The sequence below is a fragment of the Gekko japonicus genome, unplaced genomic scaffold (genome assembly GCF_001447785.1).
Source record: "Gekko japonicus isolate JY-2015 unplaced genomic scaffold, Gekko_japonicus_V1.1 scaffold337, whole genome shotgun sequence".
Lineage (NCBI taxonomy): Eukaryota > Metazoa > Chordata > Lepidosauria > Squamata > Gekkonidae > Gekko > Gekko japonicus.
In genome coordinates, this window is record NW_015175365.1 from 402492 (window position 1) to 417644 (window position 15153).

Sequence of the window (15153 nt, forward strand, 5' to 3'; positions counted from 1 at the left end):
AGTTCAGCCTCCATTGCCAGGGCCTTCATGGGAGTAGTAATATAGTTGTATGCCCATAGCATAGGGAGAGGTGATGAACCCCAGCAGGATCCTTGCAATATATGGTGCCATCTTCCACTCTGCCCCAGCCTGTAATTATGTATACAGGTACATAGTTAAAAGCAATATGGTATAAATTGAAATTTGGCTTCTAAGAGATTATCCCGAATGAATGCTTTATTTGCATTCCACCTAATATACAGGGTCTTTCTCTTCACCTTTTGCTCAGTTCCGGATTTTATACACTAAAACAGATGATTCTGCTTGGAAGAAGAAGGTGTTTTATCCCAAACTAATTGATGGTCAGTACCAAGGCAATCTAAAATGGCTTCTCCTATATGGAATTTCTACCGTTGCCTTAAGTCCCATTAGAAGGAAGTGATATTGGAGACATTTGTGGAAGTTTGCCAAATCCATGTTCAGAAAGAAATCTTGCTGTGAGCTATGCTGAAGTAATTTAAGTACCTTTAAGAATTCTAGATACAATGTAACATGTTAATAGTAGGAAAATCTCATCATAGTACATGCTCATGCTTTGCATTCTTCTTTAATCTTAATTGGGAGCTGTCCAGGATAAAGAGTGGTTAATAACTATCATTAAGGGCTGTGTTCTTTAATTTTTAAATCGAGTATTGCCATTGAATTTATTAATGTATATATTATCAAAACTTCCATTATAATTGCCTTTTATGGTTTTCAAGGAACTCATAGTTTAGAAGATAAGAAATCAATTGTGACTCTTAGTTAGATGGAAAGACCAGTTTAAATTTATTTATTTTATTTATTTATCTATTATGTTCAGCTTATAGTCCTCCCTCCTCTGTACAGCAGGGCTCAGGGCAGGTAACAGCAGGTACCAGCAGCAACATTGAAACAATAAATTATTACATATTAAAACCCAATTTATAACAACAGTTTAAAACTAGTCAGTCAGATGTCAGCCAATAATTTGACACAGCTTATTGCGTCTTCTCTCCAAAGAGATTATACTTCCTGTGCGTCCATGAACGTTAGGATAATGTGGCAGTTGGACACCAGGCTGCCCCCAAAGCTGAGAAGGCTCTTGATCTTGTTGAGGCTAAGTGGACGTCTTTCAGGCCAGGGATCACAAGAAAATTTTGATCCACTGAGTGTAATGCCCTTTGGGGGACAAACCAGGAGAGGTAGTCCCACGGATATGTCAGTCCCAGACTGTAGGGGGCTTTGAAGGTGAAGGTTAAAACTAGCACTTTTAACTTGATCTGGTATTGCACCCAGAGTCAGTGCAGCTGGTGGAGCGCTGGTTGAATGTGTGCTCTTGAAAGTGTTCCAGTAAGAACATGTGCTGCCACATTCTGAACCAGTTGGAGTCTCTGGGTCAGCCTCAAGGGTAGCCCTGTGTAGTGCAAATTACAGTAGTCCAACCTGGAGGTGATCATTGCATGGATCACTGTAGCTAAGTCAAAGGGAGAGAGGAAGGGAACCGGTTGTTTGACCTGGCATAGATGGAAAAAAGCCAGTCCAGCAACTTTTGTGATTTGAGCCTCCATTGAAAGCTATCCAGAATCACACCCAGACTCTTGACTGTTGGCATTGAAGTCAGTGGCACATTACCAGGAGTCAAGAGTTGGATCCCTGTCCCAACATCCACCTGGCCCAGATACAGGACCTCCATCTTTGATGGATTTAATTTCAGCCAGCTCTGCTTTAACCAGCTAACCACAGCCTCCAAACCCTTGGCTAGAGTATGTGGGGCAGCATTCAGCCGGCCATCCAGGATAAAGAATAGATAAAGAGTAGTTTTACATTCCTTGTTACAGTAAAATTAAGAATAAACAAGGGGAGGCTGTTGTGAAATAAATTATTGAAATCCAAAATTTACATCAAGATTTGGGGGTTTTCAAAAGACAAGGGTGCTTTTAAATATCTCTCTGAAAGAGGGAAATAATATTACTGGCTTCATATATTCAAAAATGATAGCTTGGCCTTGTGAACAGGAACTGTGGCAAAATACATAAAGAGCATGAGAACATAAGAAGATCCCTACTGGAGCAGACCAAGAGACTATCTCTTTCCCACAGCAGCCCCCCAGATGTATCTGGGAAGCCCAAAATCAGAACCTTGTCCAAGCCACTGAACACAGAGATACTAGTAAAACATTATAGCTAATACCCATTGTTAGACCTGTTCTTCATGAATTTGCCTATGCCACCTCAAGTCATTTAAGCCAATGATAGCTACCACATATTGTGGCTGCAAATTGTATATTATACATTGTATAAAGAAGTATTTTCCTTTGTCAGTCCTGAATCTACTGCCAGTGAAAGACACTGGATGATCCCAGTCAGTGGTATTATGAGAGAAAAAACTGTCTCTCTCCATGTTTTCCCACCATTTATAATTTTGTACTTCTCTTTCATGTCATTCCCCCTCCCCATAGTCATAATTTCTCTATATAGGTTAAATAATGTCCTCTTACTATACATATTTATGGATCTTTCTGCCCACAGTTTGATGGACAGTCCAAACCGTCTAGATGAAGAGCACAGACTGATCGCCAGGTATGCAGCAAGATTGGCAGCAGAGACTACATCATCAGTAAGTATCTTTAATTAGGGGGAAGTAAACTTGCTTCATTTTCAGTTGCTGAAATGAATGGTTTTGCCACATGCAAGAAAGTTGTTTCTGAGTTGGTATACTTCCACCTTATAATATCTTTTGTTACCACTAATGGTCTACCAATGAGTCAGTGTGGTGTAGTGGCTAGGGTGTTGGACTAAGATCTAGGAGACCCAGGTTTGAATACCCACTCTGCCATGGAAGCTTGCTGGGTGACCTTGGGCCAGTCACATACACTCAGCCTAATCTACCTCACAGGGTTGTTGTGAGGATAAAATGGAGGAGAGGAGAAGAATGTAAGCTGCTTTGGGTCCCCATTCGGGAGAAATGCAGGATGTACATGATGTAAATAAATGATGTAAATAAATAAAGGCTAAATTTGCACCATCTAGCAGTGAACACAATAGCTACTTGTTGGTATTTCAGCTAAGGAACAGAATAGAACAATAAAATAACACAGGCTGCGGTCACACGGAACAGAAGCCACACAAGTGAGATGGAAAACAGGCGGAGTTTCCAGGCGCGATCTCACCAGCACATCTGGGAAGCGTAGCACTCCCGTGGCTCAACCGAGGCTTCCAGCCGAATCTGCGTGGCAAAAAACTAGTACCTCGGAGGTACTAGTTTCCGGAAACTGCGGGGCAAGGGCGGGCGTCTGATCGCGTTTCCGGTGGCATCCGGCGCCCGCCCATGTCCCCTTGCAAATAAGGTGTGTTTTTTTTGTCCAAGTCTCTGTGGATGCGCACGCGCACCCAACGGAGCATGCGCATTTGTCATGTACACAAAAATAAAAAACAGTTTGCCGCGGCCCGCGCTTCTTCGTTACACGCCGGCTTTTCCTGTGATCGGCGCCTCTCCCTTGCCATGGAACCTCCACGGTACCTCCACAGGACCTCCACAGGAGGTCTGATCGCGTAACTGCGCAGTAGTTTGCCCCAGAGCAAACAGCCACGCTTCTCCCCCGGAGTTTCCTGCCCGTGTGACCGGGGCCAAATAAGAGCTGATGCACATGTCCGTTATGATCCAAAGTTTTTGGTAAAGTGGATGTGTACCTATTGTTGTTTGTTTGTTTGTTAACTGCTGGGAGCTCCATTCATGGACCTCCCAAAATCTAATTTGTCCCTAAGGAGGTAAAGACAGGTGTCACCATCCAGCACTCTGCAGGTCTCCCATGCATGCAAGGAATGGTTCACTACAGTGTTAAGTGTCGGGAGGACAGCCTGCATACAAAGTGGAGGATTTTCACATAGTATGAGGTGTGCTGCTTGATTTCTGTGGAGCTTCGTGTGCATATTAGAACACCCAGCACTTCATGAAAAGCTCTGGATCGTGATGAATATGGCTGTGGTCAGATTGCAAGGTTGGCGTGGTCTGGCTCTGGCTTTAAGTACTCTGTTGCAGTTTGTAATGGAGAGTTTTAATCATACATCCCACCTTGAACTGGCCTCACTACGCACTCATCCCATAGTCAACCGTTCAGATTATTGCTGCATGGCAACCCAACAGAGTAGGTCATTGGGTGACTTCTTTTTAAAAAATTGTCTTTTGCATATGTGCATAACTGCTTATTCGAAGTACTGCTCCAATTTTGACAGCTGGAGGAGGCTGCCTCCCCCTCTGAAAAAACTCATATTTTCATTTAACCGCTTCCCCAACCTATGTGCTGCAAAGCTCTAGGCAAAGGAATCAGCATGAAAAAAGACAAAGGAGGCTTCTAAGCCTGCCTTTCCCTTCCCCTCCCCTCGCCTCAGAGGACAGCTGAAAGTTTTCTGGTGTGCACAAAGATGCGATTATGCACACATCACTCACTGACTAAAAAAAAAGGAGTGAAAACAAAACAGAGCGATCAGACTTCCCAACCTGGTTGAGCTCACACCAGGGGAGTTCAGACATGATGAAAGCACTGATATCCATAAACACTGGACTTTCCCCAGTGCCTGATTACTCTGCTTCCAAAGCAGGGCAGAACGGGGTGGCAACAACTGGGGCACGGAAGGCAAATGTTGTTGTCTGATCATACTCTTTAAATCCGCAAATATACTGCAACGATATTGGCACGAACTGCTCGTGTCACCACAACCTGTGTTGTTAGCATGTTAGTTGTTTACATATTACATTTTTATATTTATTATCTTGATGTAAGCTGGCCAAAGCAAAGCACTTTTCTCTCCCATTAATTTCAACAGAAGAATAAAGCATATCCTCAACTCCTCCCAAGTGAAATCAGTGGGGCTTAGCACTTTTAACTCTACCTGGATTATGTGAATCATTATTTTAGAACATATATTTATGCACTGAGAATTTGCAGTTCAGTTCTATATGAAGTTACTCTAATCCCAATGAAATCAATGGACTTAGATTGGAGGAACTCTGCATAGGATTTCACTATATATGTAATTTATATAAGACATAAATTTACACAAAATCCCAAGTTCCTTCTTATCTGAATTTGCTCTTTGTTCCCTGTATAGTTCTGTCTAATATTATTCCCATTTATCCAAATCTTGGTTTAATTGAATTAAGAAGTTTCTATGATAAGGTGTTTTCATAATGGCTCCTGAGTTCTAAAGAGAAGAATTTTTTTAAAATTTACTTGTTCATTAATGATTATAAGCTGATGGATAGATTTAGCAGGGGAAAGAAATGTGATTCTACCGTACTCCTTAGTTCAAATGCTGCAGATACTGAAGGCCTGAATTCTGTGCCTTTCAAATAATGATATTGGAGAAGAGGAATAATATGATGACCCGTCATATTAGCCATAGTTTCATTTTCATTGCAAAACACTGATTATCATTCTATGAAAACCTCGTAGCAGAAGAATGATAGACTGAATATGTGCTACACACTGAACAAAAGACCGTGAAGCAGAAACTTAATAAAAGTGTGTGAAATTGTATAAATAAGGCTGGTGTTGTTACATTTTTCTTCCTGTCAGCATATTTTGAACAAGAGGCATAAATGAAAATTGAATGAAACAAAGTTCCCTATTGACCCCACAAAGTATAGTTCTACCATGTGAAACCCAATTTGGCAACTGCGTTAACAGGGAAGTGTTTAAGCCTATGCCATCTAACTTGTGGCGCCTCCTAGGTGAAATGTACACATTCCTGAGACAAGTGAAGAAAGGACCCAAGTAACATAGGTGCTGGAGGCAGAACTGGAGATCATTCACTGACATATTTGACACCATTTCTCTTGGCTTGAGTTGAGGTCTACCATGGCTAATGGCAGAACTGCATGACACATATAGTTTCATGAATAGTTTTCCCCAGAGGCTTTCTTCTGTGGTGCAAGGCATCTGTAGATGCCTTCTGTTTGAGCAGAGGTCTGGTTTTAACTTTTCTGCACATAACTCCTTCCCTAGCTGATTTTTTTTTCTTCAAAGAGTAAAAGATACACAGATGGGAAGGCCACTTTAGAGGAGATTGGTTTTGAATGGGCAGCCATGTGGCAAGTAAAATGTTGAACATCCCTCTTTACCTACAGCTTCTTTCTGCTATAGAAGAAAGCCCTCCAGAAAAGCAAATATGGAGTTACACATTAACCTTTTTCACATTATCTAAATGTGTTCAATAAATATGCATAAAAAGAGAGTTGAATCATACACACACTCATTAAACTGCTTTTATACTGCATCAGATCCATCAGGGTCAGGAGTGTCTACTCTGACTGGCAGTGGCTCTCCAGGTTCTTATGCACAGGGTTTTTTGCATTGCTTATTGTCTGGTCCTTTCAACTGGAATTGAGCCTGGGGCCTTCTGCATGCAAAGCAGAGACTCTTCCACTGAGCAACAGCCCCTCTCCACAAGTCATGGTGACAAGTTCCACATCTGACCTAACTTTCATTGAACGATAGGGACTGCACAAACCCAGCTCTCCCCATGCAATTCAGGATTCCCAGTCATATAGAGAGATCCCAATGCATGTGGATTCATATGTATGCAAGCTGTAGAGGTTGGATCCAAATATTTTTTTTTTTCCTGAAAAAGGAAGGAAGAGCCCCCTTTGACCACCCAAAAAGGTTATTCAGAGAATCATGAGATCTGCATGGACAAAAAGCCATGTAGGTTGGGGACTGTAGTAAGGAAAGGAATTAGGTGAAATTGATGAAAAAGCTGGCTGGATCCAACCCTAAGTGTACATTCAAATGAATACATGTGGGTTGTGACACTATTTGTCGACATGATCCTGCTCCCCTCCCGCAAGAATGTTCATTGCATTCTGAATTTTTGTTGGGGAGGGGTTGCCCTTAAGCCACAGCTGACGTATTGTGACCCTGTAGGGTTTGAAGGCAAGAGACATTCAGAGGTGGTCTGCCATTGCCTGCCCCTGCATCATGACCCTGGATTTCCTTGGTGGTGTCCCATCCAAACACTAACCAAGGCCAAGCCTGTTTAGCTTCCAACATCTCATGAGATCAGGCTAGCCTGATTATATTCACTTACAGCATGTAAAAAGGGGCTAAAAGTGTAGTTCTGCTCCAATGCATTTACTTGAAAGTAACCCCCTCCCCCCGAAATCAGTGTGATTTACTTCCATGTAAACATACATGGAATTAGTCTTCACATCACTACAAAAAGCAAGTATCTCCCATGAGACCTCATGATAACTTGAGCACTAGATTACTTGGTTTGGATGTGCCTAGACTTACCTATGTTTATGGGCTTGAACCTAGTGACAATTTTGTTAATGACAGTTGATTCACATATGTATCTTATCTCTGTTTTCAGTATGTGGGGTTCATTTCTTAAACCCACTTTGCAAAATAATTCTTCTCCATATAGAATTAATAAGACAAATTGAATATACATTCTAGGATTTACATTTGCACTAAACAGATAGAAACTCAGAATATGAGAGATTAATATAAAAATATATTACAGGAGACCATTCCCAGTCTCATAAAATATATTGAGAAACGGATTGTTTTCATTGTGTATTGGAAAGCTAAATACCAAGACAGAATAGTTATGTATTTTTCCACATTATAGGTGACAGATTAGACTAGCGTTACAAATATTTGTGCCTTGATTTGCTGTTCTTATATATAATAAAAAAGAAAGTATATATGAAAATTAAGCTCAATCAAATATAAACCTCATTTAAGAAAATACCCTAACAGCATACCTACAGTATAAGCTGCAGCCAATTATTACATGCCCAAAGAATTTTTGGAATTGTAGTTTTGAGGGATCATTAGTATCCTCACAGGACTATAATCCCCAGAGCTCTGTAGGCATTTGCAGCCATTTCAAACAAATTCTAATCAGCTTTAGTTTGCGGTATAGGTAAGATGTAATACTGTCTCCACTGGACCATACTTGTTCTCATTTTATAGAGTTTGCCCCAGGCACCCATCAATGAAGACAAGAGACAACAGCTTGGGTTTAACTAGTTTATTTGATTGATTAAACTTATTGGTGTCATAATTAAATATGCTAACATATTTAAGTGGGCAAGCTGTGCTGGGCAGCCTGCCGTGGCTATCTTTGTTGGGCAGACCCACCATGACTCCAAACACAGCCAGCCCCTTCTCTGCTGGTTTTGTTGATCATCACCTGCACATAGGATGCCAAGAGATAACCAGTTCCAGGCCCTCACTTGATGCCCCACACAGCCACTACCATATTCAGAAAGATGTCATTCAGCACCAAGAGTGCTTCATCCTAGCCGCCCCCCACCACACAGGCAGTGAATGCACTGTTCTGGACATGCCATCCACCATTTCAGATGTCTCAGAATATTTTCTGATCATCCGTACCTATTCTGATCAACCTGCTCAATCCTGGCCACACAAGGAGCTTAACACCCCTTGCCCCACCTTCTGACTATAATGTCTTGCAGGCCCCGACACAGATCAGCCAAAGAGGCATTGCATCCCTCATGAGAGAGATGCATACCATCTTCCCTATACAGGTGTGACATATTGTATCTGATGGAATTGTGGGATATACAAACCCCACCTCCATCCAAAACTACCCTACGAACTGCCGTATTTACTTTAGCTCTAGCTTGCTCTATGCACTCTTTGCAAGCTAGTTTCCGATCTCCCCTCCAAATTCTTCTCTGCAGAAAATCTGATCACATTAGAATCATCCCAGGGAAGGAATCTTTTACCATTTTTAAGTCCCTGGGAATCCTCCAGGTTAACGCCATTCCTTTTGTCTGCACCAGGTCATTCTCACCCAGAGGCAGGATGAGGACATTGGGATGACTTCCCTCTCTCAGAGCCTGGTAGAGAGAGGGCAGGAGCTGGCTCCATAACATTCCACATAGGGCGCACCACTGTAAGCAGGCCTGGAGATAAAGGCCCAACTGCATCCGCTCTGCTGAGGCAGCCACCCACTTGCTTGCCCAGAAGATAATGGAATGGCCTGTGGCCAGCACCCTGATTGGGTTCCTTGATATTTCAGAACTGAAACTGAGTTAGAGGCAACCTTACTTTTGTGTTGAAACCAGCAACCTGGACCATTGCCCCACATTCTCATTAATGTCCTCAGGGGATGTTGAAAATGGCCTGGCTATCCTGCCCTCTTTCTGCTCCTTAGCCAATTTCTCCCTCACTACATTCTCCAAACCTAAAACCGACTTCAGATTCCTGGCCTTGTAAAAATGCCTTGAGCCTGAGTATGGAATCCAAAAACCTACCGTAAAACTCTCCGCCAGATATGCAGCATCCCCTTTTTGGGGACAGCGCTCTAGCCCAAACATAAGTGCTTCAAGACCTATTGGACTGGGTGTCTTTAGGAGGTCCACCCCCAGCTCTACCTCTTCTGCCTCCCCTAGGGTTGCCGCCTCCACACCACCTCTAAATGTAAAGCATGTGGACCCTGGGTGATTTCCCCTACATGTATTACAGAGATGTCTGAATTCACACAATTTCTTGCTGCAGCCTCCTACATTATTGTTGTCCCAGCAAAGCAGCTGGAGTTGAACCAGCTGTTTGCTACTGCCAGCCAAATATAGCTCCAGCACCCCTTTTGAAACAAGATAAGAACATAAGAAAAACCCTGCTGGATCAGACCAATGGTCTCTCTAGGCCAACATCCTGTCTCACACAGTGGCCAACCAGTTCCTTTGGAGATCCAACAACAGGGCATAGAGGCTGAGTCCTTCTGATGTTGCCCCCAGCATGGGTATTAAGAAGTTGACTGCCTGCCTCTGAACAAGAAGGGTCCCTTTAGTCACCATAGCTAGTAACCACTGATAGACCTATTCTCCATGAATTCTGTCTAATCCCCTTTTAAATTTGTCTATGCTTGTGGCCATCGCTACATCATCTGGTAGTGAATACCACATTTTAATCACTCACTGTGCAAAGAATTATTTCCTTTTCTCAATCCTAAATCTCCTGCTCATCAGTTTCATTTGATGCCCTCAAGTACCAGTATTTTTTTTTTTGGGGGGGGGGTGTTAGCTTTTCAACTTTCTTCACCTCATGCATAATTTTATTATCTTCTATCATGCCCTCCCTTAGTCCTCTCTTTTCTAAACTGAAAAGTCCCAGACTCTTCAGCCTTTCCTCATAGGGGAAGTTGTTCTAACCCCATAATCATCTTGGTTGCCCTCCTCTGTAATTTTTTCAGCTCTGTGATGTCCTTTTTGAGATACAGTAACCAGACCTGTACACAGAACTGTATTCCAAATGAGGCTGCACCATAGATCTAAACAGGAGCATTATAATATTGGTTGTTTTGTGTTCAATCCTTTTCTTAATAATCCCTAACATAGAGTTTGTCTTTATCACTGCTGCAGCACATTGGGTTGACACTTTCATTAAGCTATCTACTTGTGTGTTTGAGTGTATTCATATTAGATCAATGGCAGAACAACTCACAAATATATGTGCCACACTGGCATTCTCTTTTCTCCTTAATGCATGGAACTCTTGGGTTGTTCAGCCTCTTATAACTAATGACTAAAAGATGATAATATACTTTGTGGGATCCGAAAACTCATAAGTAGAAACAAGTTAAAACTGACATTAGGAATCCAGTGTGAAATGACCTGGGTATCTGTACTTGTTTTCTTCGTGCAGTCTTTGATGTTGCTACAGATGGGCATTTGAGATTAGTTGTCCCACCTCCCTTTGTCAAGGCCCCAGTATGTGTCTGTGATAGTGACAGCACTCATCTGCTTGGATGTAGTCTTTGGTTTCCAGTTAACGAACAGAATTATTCTGCCTAGCTATGTGAAGCACAGTTCCTAGAAGAAAGAACAGTTTATCTAGCTGATCATATTGCAAGATCAGTTTCAGTAAATGATTACATGACAACTCATTCTAGGAAAGAAAGCGGAGCTGGGTCGTGAAAAGTCGGACTCGACTGTGCGACTGAACAACAACAACAAAAAAGCAGCATGCTTGGCTTATCCCAACTGGACAAAAAGATGGGATCACTGCTAAATCCCTTTGTACCCGTGGAATAATGCCAGAGTATTTGATCTGTGCTGGCATGCCAATGCTGTTTTGTCAGCCAAACACCAGCAGCAAACAGGTCAAAAAAAGCAAGGCTGGAACTATGGCAGCAGAGAAGCGGAGCATCTCTGCAGAATCCTCTGTTTGCTCAGATAATGGCATAATGTTATGCCTGCAGAAGAATTAAATACTGGGTTGATTTATGCTCCCTCCTACCATGTGAGAAGATAGGATTTTAAAGGGAACGTCATCAAGTGAACAGAGCTCAAAAATCACCATGTCTATGGTGGAAGAGTGGGAACTTTGGTGAAAGGCATCTTGGGCTGTGGTTACACGGCAAGGCAATTGCGCTTTGTTCCCGATATAATTAAAACCAGAATATTTTCCCCCGAGTTAGGATGTTCACACATCCCTCCCTGAACCGCAAGCTCGCCTTCCCCACCTGCCCACCTCCCCCCCCAGCAACTTTCCAGCCACCGTCCCAATGAAAAGAAAAGAAAAAGGCACCTTTGAAAGAGTTCTCCTTTCAGCCCGATGCTGCTGGCTAGCTGGGCGCGCTCCCTGGCGCCGGGGGCTCCCTCCCTCCCTCCTAACGCCGGGGGACGGCGGGCAGGACTTTTCTCCAAGCAGGATGAGCGCTTGTTTACTCAAGCACTCAAAGCTGGAAGGTTTAATAATTTTAAAAATTGCACAGAGCAGTCAGACAGCCCTAATCACAATCATTGCAAAAGATGGCTGTCCAGATGGGCGAAATCGTGTATTCAAAGCACAAGTGCCAGGAAAATACTTGATTTTCCCGGGGGCAGGAAAACCCAGGAGCATTGCGGGAGTGAGCCTGCTTCGGCGTGGGAGGTGGATTCACCTGTCTGATCAGCAAACTTAAATGCAGGAGGGAACAGCGGCGAAACCCGATCAAAAGGACCGTGTGACCGCGACCTTGTACAGAGGAAGCGCATTGCACAAAATGTGGAGCTAAGGCAAACAATAAATACAGGAAAGGCAGATAAATAGTATTTCTGTTTTCAGACCTCTTGCAGATACTCTGCCTCATGACTCCAGAGGCAAGCAGCCACCTGAAGCCTCAATCCCACCTGAGGCTATTAAGGTAGCCCACACTGGTAAGCAAGAGTGGACCAACCAAGAAGGCCGAACTCTCAGACTTCATCTCTCCTTTTACATACACTGTAATGAGAAAATCAAGTACTGGTTTAAAAGTCCTCCATCTCTCTATAAATTGTGGCAGTATCTTCCACCAACAAAACGGAAGAGAAATCTGCTGTTGTATAACATGGGAACTGAAAGGACCATCACACATTGGAGGAACAAATGAGAAGCACAGACTCCTTTGTTGATGATCATCAAATACTCCGCATGGAGCTAGTGCTGGTCAAGTACTGATGAAATATTCTTCCTTGTAGGATCAGAGCTAGGGCACATGGCAGCAGGAGAAGCAATAGTTGGAGACAAAGTTCCAATGCAGTGTTCTATTAAGGATGCCAGAGTATTATCTTTATGTCATCCTGACCTCTCTCAACAGGTGCATACCCAATGGACACCAAGGGAACCATTCTGTCTATTCACACCTAAGGGAGAGTGGATAGGCTGAATGGATCATGCAGAATGTAAAAGCATCTACGTAGAGACCCTTTTTCCTCAATAATTATTTCTCACACAGTCACAAAGTAAAACTTATTAAAGCTGCCATCAGTTTGCTGCACCATCTGTCTGCAAGCAGCCATTCAACAGACATAGAGGCAAGGATACTCCATCCCATGGCATGCACTAAAGCAGTAGAAAGGACAAAACATTTGTATGCTCCCAGTATTATTTAGGTCTCTCAGTCTCAAAGACCAGACCTGCTTATTGTAAGCGCCGAACCGTGTCTAAACATTGAATCCTATTTTCTAAAGCAAGATTGAATGTGTTGCCATTAGAGGAATTATCGGGTAGGTTTGCAGGGATTGTTTTCTGAGGAATTTCGCAATTGTAAATCTGGAAAATCAGATACTATTTGGCATTTTATTGGCTGTAATAAATATTTGTTTGTTTGTTTTTGAATTTATATTTCACCCTTCCCACAAGTGAAGATTGTCGAAGGTAGGTGGGTTACCATTTAAATTTAAAAATTGGCTCCAGTTTCAGAGCTGGAGACTGTAGCTGTTAGCTGATGTTTATGGCATTTCATAATGCTATTTTATAATATAAATACTATGTTTATAATTATGTGTGTTGTATCTTTTCTCTGTTTGCTTATTATCAATTAGTCTGTGAACATTAATAATAATAAATGAAAATGGAGAATGTTTGTATTTGAGGATACCACCATTTTCCTTTCAGAATTTATGTACCTACAGAAGTTACTTGACCAAAAGGAAGGTGCAGCTGCAGCCTTCGTGAAGATTTAGTATTATGGAAATCTGTACCTGTTACTCCTCAGTTATGCAAGTTAGTCAAGCACAATCCTCATTCCTCCTCAGTGCTCCTGGAGCTCACTCTTCAATTCATTCTGTTCAATAAAAGCTATGACTGTTTCAACTGTGTCTGTTCTATTGATGTAAATGCTTTTTACTAGTCTCAGATGAGAGCTAGCACTGTGTAGTGGTTAAGAGTGACAGACTCTAATCCGGAGAACCAGGTTCGATTCCGCACTCCTTCACATGAAGCCAGCTGGGTGACATTGGGTCAGTCACAGCACTTTCAGAGCTCTTTCAGTCCAAAAAATGTCTAGCTCACCACCTAGCATGACACTAATGAGCTAGAACTTAAGGCTGCCAGACAATCTTTGGATCTCCGGGCTATACTACACTCAATGCCACATGATAATAATTATTATTACTAGTCTCAGATGTTGTAGTGGTAAAGAGAAGGTAGTACGTTCTTCACTATCATACCCAACCAGTGCTGACTGGCTGCACTTTGGCCATAGGTTTACCATCAGCTAGGTGGATGGGGCAACCTTAGTAGGGAAATGCCCTCCTAGCTGTCCCTTGATCACTGCCTGATGTCATAAACCAAGTAGTTGTCATCCTGGAGTCATAAAGCAGTTATGTGTGTGACAGGGGTGGGGAGATTGCTAGCAAAGTTTTCTGGAGACATAACTAGTAGGCAATGACTATCAATTGCACATGAGAGGCAAGCAGCTGAAGAAAATGAAGAGACTTGGCATCTGGTTAATGAATGAGTCTGAAAGTTGCCAGTACCTTTGATTGACAGACACACTGTTCTGTCTCCAATGGATGGGGTGAGTGGTTCTTCCCAGCCTTTTCTCTTGAGAGTCCAAACCAGGGATTGAACCTAGAACTTCTCAAACTGTAAGCCTGTGATGGGTTAAGATCTACATAGAGCACCTCCGGCATGAATGAATATTGCTGGAAGCCCTGGTTTCCATACATGAGACTGAGGCGGGGGGGCACATGTCATGGTGGTTGCGACGGCGGAGACGGCGGCGGCGAGGCATCGGTTCCGGTGCAGGTGGTGTGGCGTGGCGATGCGGCAGCGATGGCGAGCGGGTGCGGCTGGAGGAGCGATCCCTGGCGGCCGAAGAGGCGAGGACATCGGAGTGGCTGCCGCCGAGAAGGGGCGCGCGAGAATGCCAAGCGCTGGCCCAGCGGAGCCGGAAGGGACGTTGCTGAGGCCGGAAGAAGGCGGAGCCGCGCTGCAAGAGAGGCAGTTCCACCAAGCGCCAGGAAGAGCACCCCGCCAGAAGACCGCCGACAAAAAAAAAAAGAACCTGAAGGAAAAACAACACCAACCACCACCACAGGGGTGCCTGGTAGGTTGCCCCACCCCGCATAGAACCTGTGGCCCTAGCTAGGAAAAATTGAAATGGTGACTAGCACCGACTTGTAAGCTGCTCAGAGACCCCTGGATAGGGGGTTCGAGCGGGATATAAAGTGGAATGTAAATAAATAAATAAATAAATAAAATGGGACAGATCCTTGGTTAGACTACTGCTGCACCTGTCTGCTAGTCTCTATAGCTAGGTGGTTAAGAGGTTGCTCACTGGAGTGGGAGCACTGGGTGGCTGTCTTTTTCCACCAAAAACTATTGTTGGCAAGTCATTCAAAAAGCAGGTTTCTCCCATTTCCTCTTCCCAG

The 15153-nt window shown here is 43.2% G+C and overlaps 1 protein-coding gene across 9 annotated transcripts in view; it reads left to right on the forward strand.

Moving 5' to 3' along the window:
- Positions 1-15153, forward strand: part of DTNA (dystrobrevin alpha) — a 281234-nt gene that overhangs the window by 217416 nt on the left and 48665 nt on the right. For all 9 annotated transcript variants that reach the window (XM_015425451.1, XM_015425450.1, XM_015425452.1 and 6 more), the window contains one exon: positions 2529-2616. In XM_015425451.1, the coding sequence (XP_015280937.1) occupies positions 2529-2616 (88 nt within the window). The remainder of the gene's footprint in view (positions 1-2528; positions 2617-15153) is intronic.